Genomic DNA, 21,470 nt, shown 5'->3' with positions numbered 1-21,470 from the left:
GGGAGAAACACAAGACAGACATGGGCTAAACTGTGACAGTAGTAGTCTCTACACAGTTTTCAGGAGAGAATTTGGACGAGTAAAGTAAGCTTAGATGTCCACTATGGTTGGGTGCAGCAGCATTAGCAGCTGATGTCACCCAACACAGCTACACTGAGGAACCCTAAGTGTTTCGGAAAGCCAGGGCGATATTAGCTAGCGGTTCATCCCACTGTGGTGTGGTAGTGTAGGCTTGAGCAGATATGGAGTGAAGGTTCGCCAAAAGAATACCGCATGGAAACTTCCAGGTGAATTCCTGTGATTTTTATTTTATTTTAGTTGTGCAAAAATGCCAAAAAATATTATTATTATTATTATTATTAAATAAATTTGTGGTGTGAGAATAATTGTCGCTTTTTGTATTTTTTGGTTACAGCTTAGAAAAAGGTGTCAAAAAAGTATTGTTTGGGTATCGGTATCGAATCCAAAGTATTGCATTGATATCAACATTTTTAAAACGATACAGAAACACTAGATTTCAAAAACACACTGTTTAACACACATTTAACTAAAACCTCTTATCTCTGTAGCACCACACCCACACTGCTGAAATTGTGCTGAAGGAAGGAGTTGAGAAGCAGTTCAAGGGTAAAATTGCCCTCACATAAATATGACTCCAGTGATGATCCTTTCTTTTGGATGAATGAACGCGGCATCATTCAGGTCGCTTGGCTCCACTGGTGCCACACAGATACAGCTGGTGCATTGACTTATCTTTAGATTTCAGCTGCGAATGTAAAACACCTCGTTTGACTGCCGACAAAGACGTCATTCAAATCCCCACAGCCGCCGGGCAGAGCATGGAAATGAGCGCCTCGGAGAGACGGAGAGAGGGAGAGAGGGAGGGAGAGATGAGACAGAGAGGTATTTTGACCACGGCCTCATATCAAGGGAAAGAGGGGGAGAACGAGAAGGAGAGAACGAGAGAGACCCTTTAACCCTTTTGCCATCAATACCGCTGGAGAGAAGAGGCAGAAAGAGACAGAGCTCATTTACTGAATGAGCTATTGACCTGTGCATCGATTATTTCTAAGACTGGTTCCTTGGTAAATGGGAGGCTTTTAAAGCATCTGCTCTGCCATTTTGTTAACTTTACATGACTCCCACTCATGCATCGACAGAAGCAGAATGATATGTTACTGTTTAATCACGCTTCACTGATTTGTCCGTGCCATATATTGAAGCTCTGTCTGCTGCCACAGTGCTTTTCTAATCATGCTAATGCTAGCCTCAGTTAAGCAGCTAACAAGATAAAGGCAGCCGGGTAAATCAAAGAGCCACACTGTTTGTCACGCTGTTTCTGTTAAAACGAGTCCAGGTAGCTAAGCAAACAGTAGCGGTGCTGTCGTACACAGGCATAACGGCTCGCTAGCCAGCGGGGATAAAGGCCGCAGGAGGAGTCGCTTGGCCCTTTACAAGAGACCCAAATCCAACGGCGTCAAACCTGATGTCATCCACAACGTCTCAACACCTCTGGTGTCAAAGGTCAGTACGTAATTGTTTTTTAATGTTATTGTAATTTTCTGTATATTTTACACAAATACACCTTTTTTTGTGGTCTATTGTCGTACATAAAGCACACTGGATTATAAGGTGCATTATGAGTCACTAGTAAGGAACAGGGGTGTCGCCATGTTTCCCTTCTAATTTATCCAGCAGCGAGGCCTGTAAAGCTAAGATAAGTTAAGTAAACAAAACTATAATTCTTAAAAAAACATTTTATTTTAAAGTCAAACCACCGCTGGATGTAAATCTAAACAGATTTCTCTCCTGAAAAGTTATAAAAGCTTAGATTTCCAGATTCCTACTAAGGCTGGGTGCAGAATTAGCATTAGCAGCTAACCACTAGCAATAGCCACAGTTAACAGTGGTAAAAACAAGTAAAAAGAATTACGAGATATCACTGTTTTTGTGAGCTAAGTATGTGACAAAATGACACAAAAATGGACACAATAATATCAAAACTGCATCAGTAACAAAATAAGCAGAAGCAAAAATAACAACAGCAAAAAACACTTAGAAGCAAAATCCACAAAACACAAAAATGAAAACAAAAATGGGCAGAGTCATTTTAAATTAACTGCAAAGAATAATAAAGTAAACAAGAATATTTTAATATATATTTAATTTTTTCGTTTTGAATTCGCAACACACACTTTTTCCTATTTTACATATTTTGTTCATTCAGATTATATTTTTTTGTGTAAAACATTTGCCACAAAATAACCTGCATAGATTTTACTGTGTTTGAACATGGTCTAACTGGTGAAATAATACTTGGCCCCTCTGTGAATATTGTGGCCTTTTGATGGTCCCTTACTCAGAAAAACCCTAGAGCATCCACTGCTTACACAACATTCTCAGTTAGACGAAAACTTTACACTATGGAACATTCTAGAAACATCTGTCCTAAAAATACAGTAAATTGAAAATTACACAATATAAACGGATAAAACAGATACATGTAACTTATATGTAATGAATTTATCTTAAAATGTTTTTTTAGGCTTGGAATTGGAGCATTTATTTAAACATAGGGACACAGGATACATAGTTTCTAAATTTACACTATAAAAAAAAGTTGAAATTATAAACTTGCATTGCTTTTTAAAACATGCCCATATGGATAAATGTAAAAAATAAAATACAATAAAAACATTCTCACAGATTCAACGGTCAAGAATAAAAAACACAACTTTCAACTAACATTTTACAAACACAAAATTGTAGCAAGGATAACACCACCAACTGACTAATCAATAAACTTTAACTCTACCTTTATTTTATTAAAGAAAGTAGTATAACAGAGCTATTAGATCATAAACAAATATTAAGGTGCCTTGTGCTGACCTTAAGTTATTACAATAAACAAAACAGCAACAAGAAGCTGCTCAACATCAGACGTTTCTCAGTAGACTCAGCCCATATTCCTCAGAAGTGTTTTTACATGAGTGTTATATAAAGAGTTGGGTTCTCCTGTGCGGAGTTGGCGGAGACGCAGTGTACATGAGATATCTGCTTATTTTCTGTTATCTAGTATTTACTTTAGCTGCGTCTCAGAGTCTAGGCTGCAGCCGAGCAAGGCTGCGTTTCTCAGCCGCTACATCACTGAAGGCTGTTCTGTTTTGTAGGATCTTTCAAATACAGCCAAGAAACGTCCTTCAAAGTCTCAGAAATTAATGTTGTATTATTTGAGAACTTCAGTGACCCTCAATGTGTTTATTTTCATAGAACAGTGATAATATTGAGGTTATATTAATCATGATATGAAAACCAGAAACAGGCCAACTCTGTCACTATTAATACTTAAAGACAAAGATGATACAGACTGTCTAAACATTTAAATGGTTCTTCACATGTACAGTATATATCTTTTATAAAAATGTAATGTTCTTTATGAACCCTAAATTGGTTCATGTATGAGTGTGTTTACATATAATTCAGAATCTGATTACTGCAGGACGTCAGCAGAGTTTGTCATTTGATTAACATGTTTACATGAACTTGAGACGTTTACTAAGCCAGACAATAATCCTTTTTTTATTCTTTATTTTTTGCAATACGGCCCTTTAATAATGTATCAATATTTTATTATATTCTGTTTCTCTCTCTCTTTCTCTCTCTCTCTCTCTCTCTCTCTCTCACTCTGCCTCTTTCTCTTAAACTGTCATGCACACAATTAAATGCAGCTAAAGGCATGTTTTCTCTTTTTTAAGCTATGGAGTGTGGAATATGGAGCTACACTAGAGTTTAGTTCATGCGTTAAAACTCTCCATTAAACTTAGTAACTAAGCACATTACAATAGTCTACATTAAAATAGTCTACATTAAAAGCATTAAAACTACCCTGAGATTAGGGGTGCACAATATTGGAAAAAAACTGACATTGCAAATGTTCTTTTTCCCTCAATATATCGCAAAATTAAGCAATGCAGGGCCCATGATGTCACCAGCCCCACCCCCACCAGCACACTGTCTCGCGTCAGAGATCCGGACCAACCGAGAGCCGAGGAAAACTGCAAAACAACAATAATCATCCCTTTAATCAGGCATTTAAATGGCTTTTCAAAAGTTAAATAAGAGAGTTTTTTCTGGGATTAAAAGCGTAAATTCAGCTGTAACTGGAAATATCTGCGCAAAACTGAAACTGAAACTGGACTGAGGTGCACAGCTTTCGACACATGCGTTTACAAGCACATGCCCAACCATGTGGATGGAGGCCATGCGGTTACCTCCTGTTTACTCCTGCTCCTCCCTCGTGCTTCTCAGGCAGCAGCAGCCTATTACTTACACAGACACAGAGACAACACTGTGTATCTACTTCTAGTGTCAAAAATTAAAACACTTGTAACTTGTTTGATTTAACTGCCTTAAGTGACACTTCACATCCTACCTGAGATATTTTAATACTGTAAAATTACCCTGAGATATTAAATTACAATAAAACTACCATAAATTTTTAAAACACAGTAAAACTGCCCTGATATATAATATGTTAAAAAAATGGATCTAGTCTGCCATGTGTAAAATACACTACACCATTATTACTGTTCCCTTTCCAAAAATACAGTTAAATACCAGCATTTAAAAAAAACAAATAATAATTTAATCCTTGATTTAGTCACAGAAAATTGTTGTAATAAATACTTTAAATTATTTTTAAGGGATTGGCACCAATAATACAAATGTAATTGTTTATAACTCAGATTTTTTTATATATATATATATATATATATATATATATATATATATATATATATATATATATATATATATATATATATATATATTTAAATACCCATTGTGATACATTTGGTTATTTTTTTATTAATTGATGACTCTGATATAAATAATAATAATGTAACAAATTAAATAATGTAACAAAAATAACAAAAATCTACCACAAAACAAAATTCCTGAAAAAAAATCTAGCTCTCTATATTAGATTTTTATACTCCAATTTAAGAAATCAGAGTTACTGTTTGCATGAATACTTGAATAGCTGCAAATGTACAGTTATGAAGGGCTTATTTACACAGCAGAACTTAACAATTAATAGTTTGAGTGGGATTTATTTTAGAAACAGTTAAAAACCTGTAACCTGCTGTTTCATACAGTCCTGCATATCTGCCCTCTTGACTCGCCCACTAAACGGTATGAGTGGAGAGCCATTACATAACATTGCAGTGCACATTGCATAAGATTAGGCATCTTCAGAACACCCCACTCTTCCGCGTGCTGGTGTAAGGGGAATAAAAGAGCTAACAGAATGAAAGCCTGACTGAGTAGTGTGTGTGTGTGTGTGTGTGTGTGTGTGCGTGTGTGTTTGTGTTCATCTGTTTCCAGGCCCTGAGCAACAAGAGCCAGCACAGTATCTCCTACACACTGTCAAGGAGTCATTCTGTTATAGTGGAGTATACACATGACCCCAACACAGATATGTTCCAGGTAAATAATACTTTTATTTTAGACTGTGCTGTGATTTATGTTTGGATAGCAGTAACTAAACAGATAAATGTCTCATAAATGATCTTCTCTTGATCAAAGTCATAATTTAACAAAAGGGAATGTCAGCATGTCTATTTTAGCTAATGTAGTATATTGAAATAATCTTTATTATGATATACTCTAATTGTTTAAAACCATTTTTATATATATTTATAATTATATAATAATTGTATTTATAATTATAATAATTTTGTTTTATATTTATTGTAAATGTATTTATTTATATCATATTTATTTAATTAAATTTAAATAATTAAAATATATATATATATTTTTATTTAAATAATAAAAATGTTTGTATTATATATTTACTTTTTATATGATGGGAATTTCTTTACATAATGTAAATAAGAACTAACAATTAATCTGTTAATTAATTACCTATTAATAGGATACAAGGGAAATATAGTTATTTATGTAATTTATTTAATATATACAGCTCTGAAAAAAAATAAAGAGACCACTTTAGTGTCTGAATCAGTTTCTCTTATTTTGCTATTTATAGGTATATGTTTGAGTAAAATGAACATTGTTTTATTTTATAAACTACAGACAACATTTCTCCCAATTTCTAAATAAAAAAAATTGTCATTTAGAGCATTTATTTGCAAAAAATAAGAAATGGTTAAAATAACAAAAAAGATGCAGAGCTTTCAGACCTCAAATAATGCAAATAAAACAAGTTCATATTTATAAAGATTTAGAAGTTCAGAAATCAATATTTGGTGGAATAACCCTGATTTTAATCACAGTTTTCATACATCTTGGCATCATGTTCTCCACCACCAGTCTTACACACTGCTTTTTGATCATTTTGCATACAAATTGAAGCAGTTTAGCTTGGTTTGATGGCTGTGATCATCAATTTGTACTATATGGTACTATATATTTGGCCATATATAGTTATAAAAGATATAAAGATTTTAGGTAGAGAGCTAATGTAATAATTGTATAAGGAACGTAGAACCTACCATTATTAAAAGTTTGCTGTTTACATGAGGAATTGACCCAAGACTTACGTTTCCAAGATCAAGTCATTTTGTGCAGTTTGTCCAAACATGCTTTAGAATGAGTGAGGTGGGGCATATTTTGCCCCTGCAGATAAATAGTTTTTTACACCGTTATCAAGGCTCATAGTGGCTCTTCACCTCATTGGTAAAATCCAAAGAGCCCTGACATTAAAAATGAGGCATTAATAACTTAAAAAGTGCACAAGAAGCTTATTAAAAAATAAAAAATATTATTTACAACCCGTAGCATAACCTAATATCTCGGCACATAACCTAATAGCTTTACCTTAAGATGGCGGCGCCGGAGGTTAGGTTACGCTACGGGTTGTAAACAGTGCAAACAGAGCCTGGATAACGTGTAAAATGCGATTTATATGCAGGGGCAAAATATGCCCCATATCATTCATTCTAACGCATGTTTGGACAAGCTTTGTGAGAGAACGGAGGAGGGCTATTCAACAAAGTAACATGAAAAGTACTCTTTATCATGTTTTACTACACCCAAAGTCCATTTTACATCAGAGTTCTCCTTTAATCACAGTAATGGACACAAATTTAATTTATCACCTGTGCCGTTGTCTAATCTACCTGTGTGTGTGCTTTACCGCAGATTGGTCGCTCCACAGAAAGCATGATCGACTTTGTGGTGACGGACACGGCGGGCAGTGGTGGCGGCAGTGGTGGGCAGGGTCAGGGTCAAGGACAGGGGGGTTCAGGAGGAGACGGGGGCCAGTCAGCCCAGAGCACAATCTCCCGCTACGCCTGTCGCATCATGTGCGATCGCAGCGCCCCCTACACCGCCCGCATCTACGCCGCCGGCTTCGACTCCTCCAAAAACATCTTCCTCGGGGTGAGTCAGAGCGCAAAACGCTGATATAGCCTATAACAATTAAACATCACCACAAATAGAACTGTATTCCTCAGAATAGCAGAGATGAGCTTGCAGTTTGCCAGTTAGAACAGTAGTGATTCATTGGAATTGTTGACAATGGGAGCGGTTGTGGACTTTTGAACAGCTCCCAAACCACTGAGCCAACTAAGACAATATTTCTGCTAGAGCTGTGTTCCGTGGAAAGGGTTCAAGTTTCATTCTCTTATTTGCTTCTTGGCTTCAATAGCAAGTGCAAAAATATCATTATATTTACATCTACATACCCTTTCAGACGTGCACTGAGAAGTTCTTTCAAATCGTCACATTTAGTGGTATGGACAAAAAACAAGCATAAAACTAAAGCAGATGGAATTGAATCAAGTGCAGAGTCAAGTAACACTCTTCTGGGAGATGATCTTTTAACTCTTTTCAGTTTTCTGAACATTTCTTAGTACCTTTTTTTGTTTGTTTGTTCAGAAAGTGTTTATTTTGTTAATTACTTTACAATAGATGAAAGTCATTGTAAATTGTTGTTGGTCTATTTTGGTTTAATGAGTGTGTGTTGCATATGCTGCCTTATTGTTGTTTTATGTGTTTTGCACTAAGGCTATATGTTTAAAATTTAAAAAATTGTTTTGTTTAGAAAGTGTTTTATATTCTTAAACATTGTTAATTATATTAGAGAAGACAGAGATCGTTTTTTTTTTAAAGATTGTTATAAAATAACAGGACTATGCTTCTTCAGTGTTGCAGTGTTAATTAGCATCATTCTAAACGGATTTCACTCATTTAAACAGCCTGATTTTTTTTTTTTAAAGCTTAGTTTTAACATTCTACTTACAAAAAAAAAATGCTGGGTTTAATTTGGGCTCGTGCTCAGAGTGACAGTTTATGGGGCGGCTTGGGTCGAGCTGGATTTTTTGGGCCAGGATCTAAGCTCTAAACGTGCAGCGTCGTGAGCACACAGACGACCAGATGAAGCATGGGATAGTTTGTAGCAGTCATTGAGGCGTGATATGATTTAGCAGAGCACGAGTCCTGACACACTCTGATGTCCTTGGCACGCGGCGGACTCCCTCTGCCCACTGCCATTCTGTGGAGGTGGAGAACGAGAGAGAAGCTGAGAGAGAAGAAGTGAGAAGATAAGGACACTGTATATATGTGAGGATATAAATATTAGAAATTAAAGCAGGCACATGGTGCTTCTTCCGCAGTAGGTGTGAGGTGTCACAGATCCAGAACCTTTAAATGGAAAGCCTGTATCTTCTGGCTGTGAATTTTAATCATGTATTCCTTGTTAGTCATTCTGGGTTATGTAATACTATACTGTAAGGTACACTGTACTGCTGTACTGCCCAAAACCAACAAGATGTCTAAATGTTTAATGTACATGTATGTGTCTTAATGTTTGAAATACATAATGGCTTAAATGATATGACCCTGTGAAGCAGTGCTTGGTACCCTGGTGAAAAACATATATACTTAATTGTACTTAAAACATATTGAGAAATGTGTAGGTATGCTTAGTATGTCTAAGTATGCAGTACAGATTTATCTACTTATTTAAAATATATTAAAACTACATTAATATTATGCTTTCATCAAATATTTAAAGGTAAACTTTGATCATACTTTTTAAAAAGTACAATATAATGTATTTTAAATAAATAGATTACTATAAAGCACACTTTACAGTTTAATGTAATTCAGTATACTTCTAAAATACTTATTTCCAAATATACTTTTGTACATTTTTAGCAAAGTATGTTAAAAACAATTGTTACAGTAGTTCACTTAAAGTACAATGTATCATGTACCTTTTTAGAAAGTAAATTAAATTACTACATTGGTAAAATGTTTTAAAAATATATTTAGGTATTACATTAGTATAACACTTAAAATGTATTGCAATGCTCTGTAATTATGATTAGAAAAATATAAAAATAAGTAAATTATTGGATACAGTGTTAAATAACACATTCAAATGTCAAATAAAAAATGTAAAGTAAATTTGTAACACGCTAAAAATTGTAGTACAGTGTATTAAAATATATTTTTATAACCAACAAAATATATTAGAAGTGTGCTTCTGAAAAAAGACAGATACAAGAAGCATATTTGTACTCTAATGTAAATAGATCAGATATATTTAACATCAATTCTTAGTACATTCCCAATTTACTCTGTGTATAATAGTAATACAGTAGTAATACTAAATAAATGTATTATAATTTTACTGTAAGCATATTTAAAATATGGGGTTACATACATGAGGTAGTATGTTTAAATATTACTTAATTATATTTAAAATAGTTCCATTTTAGTAGAGTTAAGTACACTTAGCACAATTAAAGTAAGTCTTTTGTACTATTTTTAAACAATTAAAGTATAATAAGTACAAAAATAAACTAATTAATAATGTGGCTACAAGAACACTGAGTGCACTATAGCATAATAATGCTTAGTATACTATAATCTACTTTTTTACTAGGGTATTCTTGCTTTATAGATGGAATAATAATATCATGACTTTTGTCTCTGGCTGTCTTCTAGGAGCGGGCAGCCAAATGGCGGACCTCAGATGGCCTGATGGACGGGCTGACCACCAACGGAGTGCTAGTGATGCACCCTGCGGGCGAGTTTGTGTCTGAGCCAGCTCCAGGGGTGTGGAGGGAGATCTCAGTGTGTGGAAATGTCTTTGCTCTCCGAGAGACACGCTCCGCTCAACAGAGAGGCAAACTGGTAAGCGTTTATTATTAGTCTGCACGTGAACGTCATTCATTATCGCGTGAATTTCGACTTGTGATCTTTCTGACGACTTTAAGAGGGAAAATAATGAGCTTGTGTGAGTCCTGCCCTCAGAGGAGGAAACAAGGGGGAAGAAATAATGCAAGATGCCATTTCCTGACAGAATAAACAGAATAGTTCAGCAAAGCAGTTCACATTTTCCTTTATTACTGGGTGAACACCAAGGACTGGTTTCATAGACATCGACTAGACCAGACTGAGTTTTGGTCTGAATTTCAGTGTTAACGGTGAGTCACCATTGGATTTTTTTTCTTAATTTGGATCTGGAATACTTAGTGAATGTTATGTGATATATAAATGTTATAAAGTCAATGTTTACTGGATTGAACAAAGAAAAAATAAAAAGGTAATAATAGAGCTGGGTTTCGAATTTCGATACCAAAAAGACCCCGACCAAAATGTTGCGGTACTACTGAGTACCAATATGTGTAAAAAAATGAATTTAATCTTAATAAGAGTAGAATAAACTCTTAATAAAGTATGTTTGGCCGACCAACATAACCGAGCTGGCCGAGCACCAATTTAGAAAAAGGTATCGTTTAGGTATCGGTACCTCTTTGTTTCTTATTTATTTAAAGTCTTGCAGCTTATTAAAATACAAACTTGGTTTCAAAATATTGGTATTAAAGTTTATCCATAGTTCAGCATTAATTTTTTTCTTCTTTTACTACATCGTTTTTTTTTTTTATAGACCTTTATGATTTAAGTCTGAATACTTTTCCTAGCTTTTTACCTCAAATCTAGTTGACTGACTAATACTTTATTGATTATTTATTTTTTATCCCAAAACAACACAATAGATAGATATACAAAGGGTATGAAAACTTTGGTAGTGCTGTAGACTAAACAATCAGTCGATAAAGAATCTACAGTTCAAAAGTGCAATATGTAAATGAAATTGGATATAAGATAAAGAGACTTGGTGTTTTTATATATGTATATGTGAATATATGTGTATATATGTAGTTGCATACATATACGTGCATCCATATGTGTGGATGAGTAAATGTCTGTGCAGTGTGACTGGATTTAACCCATAAGGGCCCAGACCTATTTCTAGATATTGATACCAAATTTAAAATTGAATCAGATAAATTCAGTGAGCTGCTGTTTAATGTTATTTTCTTATTGTGGTCACATGACTGTAAATATTTTAAAATTCTGACAAAAAATGACAACAATTTAATATCTAATATTGTAACATCACGTGTCAGAACTAGTTATATAGAATGTAAAACATTTAATCAAAGCATTTGAATTGTTGAAATTGTTGGAACGGAGCTGCAGAAGTTTGCTTGTCGGATTGAACCAGCACACCTGCATTCTGTTAATAAGGTCTAATGAAAGAGCACACATTCACACACTGCCCTTTGATGATGCTCTCAGGATGTTTAGTATATGTCACACAGAAATGTCATGAGTTAAAATGATGGATAAAGTGCTGTTTACACAGTTTTTGAAGGGTCTGTGACACAGACGTCACTATGGGTTCTTTAGGTTAACTGTAGCGGTGTCCCGTCCCTGATGGGAAAAGCCTACTGTCTCTGTGGACAAATGAAAAGCCTCTCCGTTGAGCAGCTCTGTGACACTCGGGATGCATCTCTTCTTCTCATGTTGCCCCGGTGCTGCTGACCACAGTTCCAGATGTTCAGTTTATCAGCTTCATATACTGTGGTCTGCTGGTGAGCTAGTCCTTGATTTAGGTCACCAAATGAGGGTCAACATGCAGATTGATCTGTTTGCTATTTATGAAATGGCTCATATCTATATTTATATGGCTCATAATCTATTATTAGGTAGGTGCTTTTAATGTTATTGCTGTATTATGCTATTGGTGTATAGTTTTATTTTGGAGCTTATTACAGTGACTTTATTACAGCAAAACTATTCATACTTCTCAGACTTTTTCAAAAATGCTACATGAACAGAACAGGTGTTTTTATACTAGAGGTGTAACGGTACAGAAAATTCACTGTTCGGTTCACACGCGTGTCTAAGTTTTTTCGGTACGGTTGGTGGAAAAAAATAGAGACTGGACATTCTGCATAGCCTCACCTTTACTAACTTCATAATAACAATGAATCTTTATTATAATCATGTTTTGTTTTTTGGGATGGAATGTTGTAACAGGGCTCGAGCTCTTTTATTAAATGCTTGAAACCGGGGTTCACTCCTACTCTCATCATGAGAGGGTCCAGCTTTTGGATCTTGTTGGAATAAACAAAACAATGAGCCTGATTGTGGCGCTTTATTAAGAACAAAAACATCAGCATTACGGCAACATTGCGGCACAGTGGCGCAGCGGGTAGCAAGACGGCCTGGGTTCGATTCCCGGCTGGGGTGACCGGGGTACCGTGTACCGTGTATTCTGTATGCATTTGTGTAAAGTGACCCCATACTGTGACTGTTCGTAAAGAATACACGTACTGTTACACCCACTTATTTACACACAGCTGAATTCTATTAACTAATTAAGTGACTTCTGAAGGCAACTTGTTGCACTGGATTTTATTTAGAGGTTTCAGCTTTGTATTTGATTAAGATTGTGAAAACCATGTACCATTTTTGTTCCACTTTACAGTTATGTGCTACTGTGTGTTGGTCTATCACTTAAAATCTCAAAAACTTACATTTAAATTTGTGGTTCTATCGTGACAAAATGTGAAACAGTTCAAGGGGTATGAATATTTTTGCAAGCCACTGTGTTTGCCAGGGTCTTCCAGTACATTCACCTGACCTGTGTGTGTGGTCTTCTTCTCTCACAGGTGGAGAACGAGTCGAACATGCTGCAGGACGGCTCTCTGATCGACCTCTGTGGGGCCACGCTCCTGTGGCGGACCCCTGGCGGGCTGCGGCGGACCCCCACGCTGAAGCAGCTGGAGTCTCTGCGGCAGGAGCTGAACGCGGCGCGGCCGCAGTGTCCCGTGGGCTTCAACACGCTGGCGTTCCCCAGCCTGGCCCAGCGCGCCACCGTCGACAAGAAGCAGCCCTGGGTCTACATGAACTGCGGCCACGTCCACGGATACCACAACTGGGGCTTCCGAAAGGAAAAAGGGGCGGGGTCTTCTGCGGTGGGGGGTGGAGCCGGAAGCGGAGGCACCGCCCCAGCCAGCACGGGGGACCGCGAGTGCCCCATGTGCCGGAGGGTGGGGCCCTACGTGCCCCTGTGGCTGGGCTGCGAGGGCGGCCTGTACCTGGACGCCGGGCCCCCCACCCACGCCTTCTGCCCCTGCGGCCACGTGTGCTCGGAAAAGACGGTGCAGGGGTGGAGCCAGATCCCGCTGCCCCACGGAACACACGCCTTCCACGCGGCCTGCCCGTTCTGCGGCACGTGGCTGACCGGCGAGCACGGCCACGTCAAACTCATCTTCCAGGGGCCTGTCGACTGAGAGAGCCCACCCTGCACGCTCCAGAGAATGACTGTGAGAAAGACGAGGACTGCTGATTGGACTGTTGAGTTCGGGATGAATAGGACGGAGTAGTTCCCCAGCCTGAGCCTCAGAGACCCCATGCTTTGCACACTTGCGTTGCGTTGTCCCTTTATCTAGCACACTCGATTCACCTCATTAACACGTCAATTAACCCTTAGAAAAGAAAAGTTAGAAGAGTTTTTACTTTCGTTTGCTGTACTATCTGACTATAATTACGTAATTACATTTCTTTCTGTTTCTATACTTTCTTGAGTCTACACTTCTGACTTTAATTCTTTAATAGTTGTTTTGCCATGAAATGACACACAAAACAAAATGTGGCAAAACTATAAAGGATGATTTATCTTTCTGCCTATCCTTCTGCAAAACTAGAGCACTCTTTTACTTTCTTTTAATTGGATTCAAAACACACAAGATGCACCAATCAGCCATAACATTAAAACAGCTGACAGCTGAAATGAATAACACTGATTCTAACTCTGAATTGTTCTAATATAGTAGTTGTAGTAGGCAGAGAATTCAGAGAATTCAGTTCCTGAAGTCGATGTGTTGGAAGCAGAAGGAACGAAAGCTTAAGCAAAAGGATCTGAGACCATTTGACCAGAGCCAGATTGTTGTGATTGCTAGATGACTGGGTCAGAAGATCTTCAGAACATCAAGGTCATCAGGTCAAAGGAAGGACAAAGGAAGTTTTGGGCACCCCTAGGCTCAGTGATGTGATCCATGGAAGCCCACCTCACAACTTACAAGATCTTACCTAAAGGATCTGCTGCTACAACCAACGTCTTGGTGCCAGATATCACAAAACACCTTTAAAGGTCTATTAGTGCAGTACTTTTAATGTACTGGCCGCTCAGTGTGTCTCCTCTCCTTCTACTTCCACATATAAATGTAGTATTGATTGAGCGTTTAGATCTTCTATGTGGGAGAAACAGGAGCACTTTCAGCACCATACGTGACACAGTGGACTGCAGAGGTACTGCAAGGGGGGCAATTTTTTTTTTTCGGTAATTCAGTTTAAAAATGTAAAACTCATAAAAAATGTATTACACACAGATTGATCTATTTAAAGCTTGTATGTCTTTTATTGTTGATGATTATGGCTTACAGCCAATTAAAACACTAAAATCTGGATTTCATAAAATTAGAATATCATATAAGACCAATTGGTACTTTCTGCAGTGTACTTTCTTTTCTTGGCAGTTTGCCAAGTCCTGCTGGAAAATGAAATTAGCAGAGGAAAGCATGAAGTGCTGTAAGATTTTCCGAGAAAACACTGCTGACAACTTGTATGAGTTTGTGGATTTTATTTTCCAGCAGGACTTGACACTGACAAAAGTACCAGTTGATCTTATATCATTTTCTGATACACTGATTTTTGGCTTTTCATTGGCTGTAAGCCATAATCATCAATAATAAAATAGATATAAAAAATAGATCACTCTGTGTTTAATACATCTATATAATATGAGTTTCACATTTTGAACTGAATTATAGAAATAAAGTATCTTTTCAATGATATTCTAATATTTTGAGAGGCCCATCTCACAACTTACAGGACCTAAAGGATCTGCTGCTACAACGACTTGGTGCCAGATACAAACAAAACACCTTTAAAGGTCTTGGTCTTGTGGAGTCTATTGAGTTGAGGCCTTGGTGGGATTGAGAAGCTTTGGGAGTATTTTCTGTCTCAAAATGACCCTACACAATATTAATGCGTTGTTTTTAATGTAATGGCTGCTCGGTGTGTCTCCTCTTCTTCTGCTTCCAGATATAAATGTGGTGTTGACTGAACGTTTAGATTCTTCTATCAGAATTCCTCTCTCTGTCAATGAGCTACAAGTGAGAATTAATTCATATTGAATTGCACCATGCTTTTGTAATTGCTGGCGGTAAGTAAATAATTGTAAGGGTTAAAAGCACCTCATTTCTCTGGCTCTGGTGTGCTACAGCAGGGAAAACACAAAAATGTGCAGAGTGTAGGCGGGTTCCCGAAGACCAGGACTGGGGAGAACTGGGCTGAATGGACTAAACTGTTGTGCACCGTGTGAACCGTGCTTACACAAGTGAAAGCTACTGTGCGCTGTGTTGAGGAATATGTAAATAAAGGTGATGAAACACAAAGGAGATGAAATGAAGGCTGGTTTGTGTAAATCGATGCTCAGAATGCCGGGGTTCAACCCTGGTCCTGGAATAGTCCTGTCCTCCTCCACCTTTTAGCGTTTGCTCTAATTTCACCACAGCAGATCAGCTAATTACACGCCTCTCAACAAGCCCTGCTCTGATGCAACAAGAGCTCTGGAGTGGAGGGGAAACACTGATTTGAGCCAAAATGAAAGATTAGGGTTTTCTGTCTGATTAGCTGTGAAAGCAAAATGACTCTTGAATTATGCTTTTTAAAATATGCCTCTGTGGCAACATGAAGAAACATGCAATAATTTAATTACTTATTATTTTTATTATTAATATTGACATACACTGATGTTTCTTTCCTGGAAACACAAAAAGTGATGCCTGGCTCAAAATATAAATACAAAAAAAAAAAGTTAATTCAAATAAAACTTATTGGAACATTTTGCACAGCTGTATAAAATATGCACACAACTTATACATAGTGTATAATACATACATTATATATCTATATAAATGCATTTTATTCTATTTTATTTAATCACTGCAACAATATTTTTATTACTTTTATGTGAGAATATAGAATATAGAATCTAGGCTCCCCCTAGAGTCAGCAAATGTAATTCACACTTTCAGCCACTCCTAAAGGACACACTTTTTACATGCATTTGTTGGCAAGAACTACTGTATGAGATACAGAATCATCACGGAAACTGAAAGAGGCATGTGAGATGTGGTGGCAGTTAAATGGTGCCGTTTTTGGCAGTCGGAGTAGGAGCAATCAAGGTCAGCGAAGCAGCTATAAAAGGTAAAATGCTACATACTGTTGCTTTTATTAAAAAAATAATAATATTGCTGAGAAACGGAACAGAAGATAAGTAGATGTTTTTGACTTTATATACAAAGTTCACGTCCTCTATGGAGAACACACATCTGCTCCTTTTAAAATACAGTCATGTCCCAAAGTACTGGAACCCATAAAATTGTTGTCTTTCTACCAGAAAATTGTTGCAATAATATGTTTTGTTATACATATTCAGTTTGTTTATGTTACGAAAAAATCAGAGGAAAAAAAATCCAATTTGACTTAATTGCACGCAAAACTTTACAAAAGGGGCTGAACAAAATGATTTGCACCTTTAAAATTGTTCAAACTCACCTGTGGAAATTATAAGTGTGGGCAATATAAAAATCACACTTGAAGGGAGAAAACAAAACAGTTCAAAAATGTTTTGGGGTAAATTTGCTGCATCTGGCACTGGGAGCCTTGACTGTGTGCAAGGCATCGTGTAATCTGAAGATTACAGAAGGAAGATTACTGGGCACTATGAAGAGCCCAGTGTCAGAAAGCTGGGTTTGCGTTGTAGCTCATGGGTCTTCCAGGAGGACAATGACCCCAAACAGACTTTAAAAAACATCCAGAGATGGACAGAAACAAAGTGCTGGAGACATTTGAAGTGGCCATCAATGAGTCCAGATCATTAAATACCTGTGGAGAGATCTTTAAATTACTGTTGGGAGAAGACGTCCTTCAAATTTGTCTTTTTCCAAAGGGTGTGAAACCAAATATTAAGTTCAGTGTGCCATTTTTATTGTGTCAAATTTATATATTTTTTTCTAATTTTTTTGTGTGTTCCAATACATATAAATTCAGCAATGCTCAAGACCAGATGGTCAACCAGAAAAAAAAACATACCCACCCTATGCTGGTAGGCTGTCTTGTTTAATAGCTCTTGACCAGCATCGAGTATGTTTTTTTTCTGGATGACCAGTTGGTCTTGAGCTGAATTTTTTAGCAGTGAGGACTTTGGCAGCTAACTCAAATTTATGCTCCCTGTAATACTGTGTAATGCGGTATTTTCTAACCTGTGGGCCACTGAGGTACTGCAAGGGGTCTAAATTATTTGTTTCTATTTTGCAAAATAAAATTTCTTTCAATATACTAGTGCATCTCAAAACATTTAAATATCATTGAAAAGTAACTTTATTTCAGTAATTCAGTTCAAAATATTAAATACATAGTATTACACACAGAGTGATCTTATTTAAGCGTTTATTTCTTTTATTATTGATGATTATTATTACAGCAAGTGACAACCCAAAATTAGTGTCTCAGTGAAAATTAGAATATTATATAAGACATATTGGCACTTTTGTCAGTGTGGGCAGTGTGCCAAGTCCTGCTGGAAAATGAAATCTGCATCTCCATAATAGTTGTCAGCAGAGGAAAGCATGAAAAGCTGTAAGATTTTCTGAGCACTGCACTGACAACTTTTATGGAGATGCAGATTTCATTTTTCAGCAGGACTTTGCCAAAAGTACCAGTTGGTCTTAATAATATAAACATTTTCTGAGACTTTGATTGTTGGGTTTCATTGACTGTAAGCCAAAATCATCAACAATAAGATAAACAAACGCTTACAATAGATCACTCTGTGTGCATCTATATAATATATGAGTTTCACATTTTATACTGAAATAAAGTATCTTTTCAATGATATTCTATTTTTTTGAGATGCACTAGAATAGACAGTTCAGCAAATGAAATTTGAGATGTGGCCGACATTTAGTTCATTTATTTGCAAAACAAAAGCTTTTTTTTTTAAGCTCAAGCTTTTTGGTTTGTTTCATGGATAAATGGTTGAAAACAGAATCTTTAACAACAGAAGACCTGAAGCCAAACCATCTACAATTGAAACAGCCACTGTATCTTGAAGTGGAACCACTAAAATCACTAGACTGCACGTGTACACAAACAGAAAATGAAGACTTATGGAAAGTTTTGCAGTTTGTTAAGTGAGCCTTGAGCAACATAAAGTTGGGAACCTCTGCAGTAATGTTTTGACATCTTATGAAGATATATAAAAAAAAAGTGGATACCGCCCAACACTAGTAAGCTTTTCACTTTCATATGTGGTCCCAAATCGGATAAGTATCCAATCCATGGACATGAGACATGAATGTGAACGGTCAAATCAGAATTCAAACATCTTTTTGCTTTTCCGCATGCGCAATGTGCTTCTCTCTTGTACCCACACTCTATCTCTTGGTGCAGCTGTGCAGCTATAGCTGCAAAAACAGAAAAAGCAAACCACCTGGCCTTTTTTCTCCTCTTTGACTTGAGCGTGTACTTCAGACCAGCCGTTTGAATCTGTGTATCATTCGTTTATTTGATATTCAATTAAGAATCAAAATCAGAAAATAAAAAATATATATATATTTTTTATATAAAACCAAAAAACAAAGAACAACTTGTATTTTCTGTTTTTTATTTGATGATCCAATCAAACGTGTGAAATAAAACAAAAAAAAAAAACAGATCAGAAGTCAAACTTGATTTAGGTTTTTTTTTTTACCAGTGCCTTATTCGGATTACCAATCCACCTTAAATGCTAACTGCAGTAACACACAGACAGTCATCCTTCATCAATAAAAGGTTTATTTACCTTATTCATGACTGGAATTTACTGTAAAATCTAGAACTAACTAAAATGCAGCAGCAACCCTGTGAAGTAGAGCCCAACCTCATGCCCGAGCTCAAGAAAATGGTCTGTGGCGTAGGCGTCTTTTTTAAATGTTTTTTATATATATATATATATATCGTCGCTGTCCAATGAAAAACACTTATCTCCAAAACACCAACTTTACAGGAGAGAGAAAAAACCTTGTAAATTTTCAATGGAAGTCGATGTAAAAAGAGTTTGTTTCAGGTCATTTTGAAGAGTTTCTATTGGTCCGTTCATCAAGAAATTTTGCAACAGTGTAAGGGACAATTTGTCTGTTCAAATTATGTAATAAACTAAAAATCGACAAAAATGGAGATAAGTGTTTTTCATAGGACAGCGACATAGAATCACAATGTAGCAAATAAACAAATCAAACTTTTTTTTTAAGTTTCACTAGTTAGAATGTTATAATCACGCAGCTCTTGGGCTCACGCTCACGTGAGCTGAAAAATCTAAATCAAGTTTAATTTCCCATTTTTGTTTCGATCATCAGATTAAAAAAACGAAAATACCAGGTGTTACTTGTTTTTTGGTATTATATTCAAAAACGAAATAATTTTTTTTTTTTTTTATTTTCTGATTTTGATTCTCAATTGAATATCAAGTGAATGAATGATACACGGGTTTGTTTGCTCTCCAATTGGGCAAAACATGCTCCACATATGAGCTGCTAATGCACGTTCACGTTTGTAAAGCTACGAGTCTGATATGATATTTTTTTTGTTGCTGGTGAAGAATATGATGTTTACACACGTATCAATGTGCACCTGAGGCGTTTCAGGAACAGATTTGTTCACATTACACACAGATACAGATCACTTGAATTTGAGGTAAGTACATTTGGATTGGATTTGAGCAATGTGGCTTGTAATGTGAACATAGCCTTAGTGACAGCAAATTACAGAAAATGACAATAATCTGAAGATGATCAAGGTGACCTTCACACATCATTGTTTGTTTCTAGGAGCTCTACTGCTTCAGATCATCATCAGAACAGAAGAACTGTGTGAGCATTGATTTTTCATCACAGCCAATAAACTCTTCAATCCTCCTGCATCCAGAGTACCTGTTTTAGTGCATCTGATGACCTGGCAGCAGGAGGGAGGCTGGGGTGAGAGCCAGAGTAAAACCTCCATCCATCCGCCTCATAACCCTCTCTCTCCCCCTCCTCTCTCTCTCAGGGGAGTCTGAGGGAAGCAGTACAGTTCTGCCTGCAGACTGCAGCTCCTGTCACTGGCTATAAATAACTCAAGGTCATCATTGCCTCTCCGCCACTACACACACGCCCCCCTGTGTGTGTGTGTGTGTGTGTGGAGAGAGAGAGGGAGAGAACAGGACATACAGTAGAAAAGGCCTTTCACAGGTTAAAATCAGGCTGCAGCTAAACTAAATTTATTTACATTAGATAACATCAACATTCAGCTGCTCTGTGATGTAACTGAGGGCAAGTGTCCTACAGACTCTTCTTCTTTTAAACTAGTTCAGACTGACACCAAACTGAAGTTCTTACTGAACCATCTGTGTGTTTTTATAGTCCTGTTAAATACAGCAGAGTCTTCAGTAGCTCAGAAGATCACTGTGTGGATATGAGTAATAATCAACATCTAATACAGCCCAGTATTTACCTGAAACAGAACTGGACATTTCAGAAGGTTATGAAGTCTGGAACTCTTACCATCTGACTGGTCCTAAAACTTACTGTTCACTTTATTGTCAGAGCTAGTGTACACAGGTCAGTGTAACATTTAGCATTTTAATTTTTTTGACTGTATCACGCTAATAAAAAGTTGATCGATTTCAGCCTTTCGCAAACAGAATGTTAAAAGTTGAATCTCTCGATTTTCAGATTCCTACTTTTTTTGTTTTGTAACACATATTTGATGGTATAATCCAACTTGCAAAATGGAAAAATCTGAAAATAAATAAAATATAAAATTTTTCATTTTTCCTAAAATTCTGATTGTAAGTGGCAGAGATGAAAAAAAAGAAAAATTGCTTCTTTTTTTTTTACATCCAATTATTTATTTTTTTTTTATCTAGCCTTAAACAGTCTGAAAATTGAATTAATAAACCTTTTACTGACCTATAGAGTTGTTGGCCAGTGTTTGGACGTCCCATTCAGATTAAACATTGTCACAGTATGTGAATAAATTCTTCACCAGAAAAA

The 21,470-nt window shown here is 36.5% G+C and overlaps 1 protein-coding gene across 1 annotated transcript in view; it reads left to right on the top strand.

The window, feature by feature from the left end:
• Positions 1-15,801, top strand: part of peli3 (pellino E3 ubiquitin protein ligase family member 3) — a 45,297-nt gene extending 29,496 nt beyond the window's left edge. The window contains exons 3-7 of the mRNA XM_007255689.4: positions 1,395-1,524; positions 5,386-5,487; positions 7,168-7,407; positions 9,982-10,170; positions 13,002-15,801. Of these exons, the coding sequence (XP_007255751.1) occupies positions 1,395-1,524; positions 5,386-5,487; positions 7,168-7,407; positions 9,982-10,170; positions 13,002-13,625 (1,285 nt within the window). The 3' untranslated portion in view covers positions 13,626-15,801. The remainder of the gene's footprint in view (positions 1-1,394; positions 1,525-5,385; positions 5,488-7,167; positions 7,408-9,981; positions 10,171-13,001) is intronic.
• Positions 15,802-21,470: the final 5,669 nt, after the last annotated feature.

This window comes from Astyanax mexicanus, chromosome 8, assembly GCF_023375975.1.
Source record: "Astyanax mexicanus isolate ESR-SI-001 chromosome 8, AstMex3_surface, whole genome shotgun sequence".
NCBI classification, from domain to species: Eukaryota; Metazoa; Chordata; class Actinopteri; order Characiformes; family Acestrorhamphidae; genus Astyanax; species Astyanax mexicanus.
Note: the sequence above shows the minus strand (reverse complement) of the source record. Positions and strands in the feature narration are given on the sequence as shown.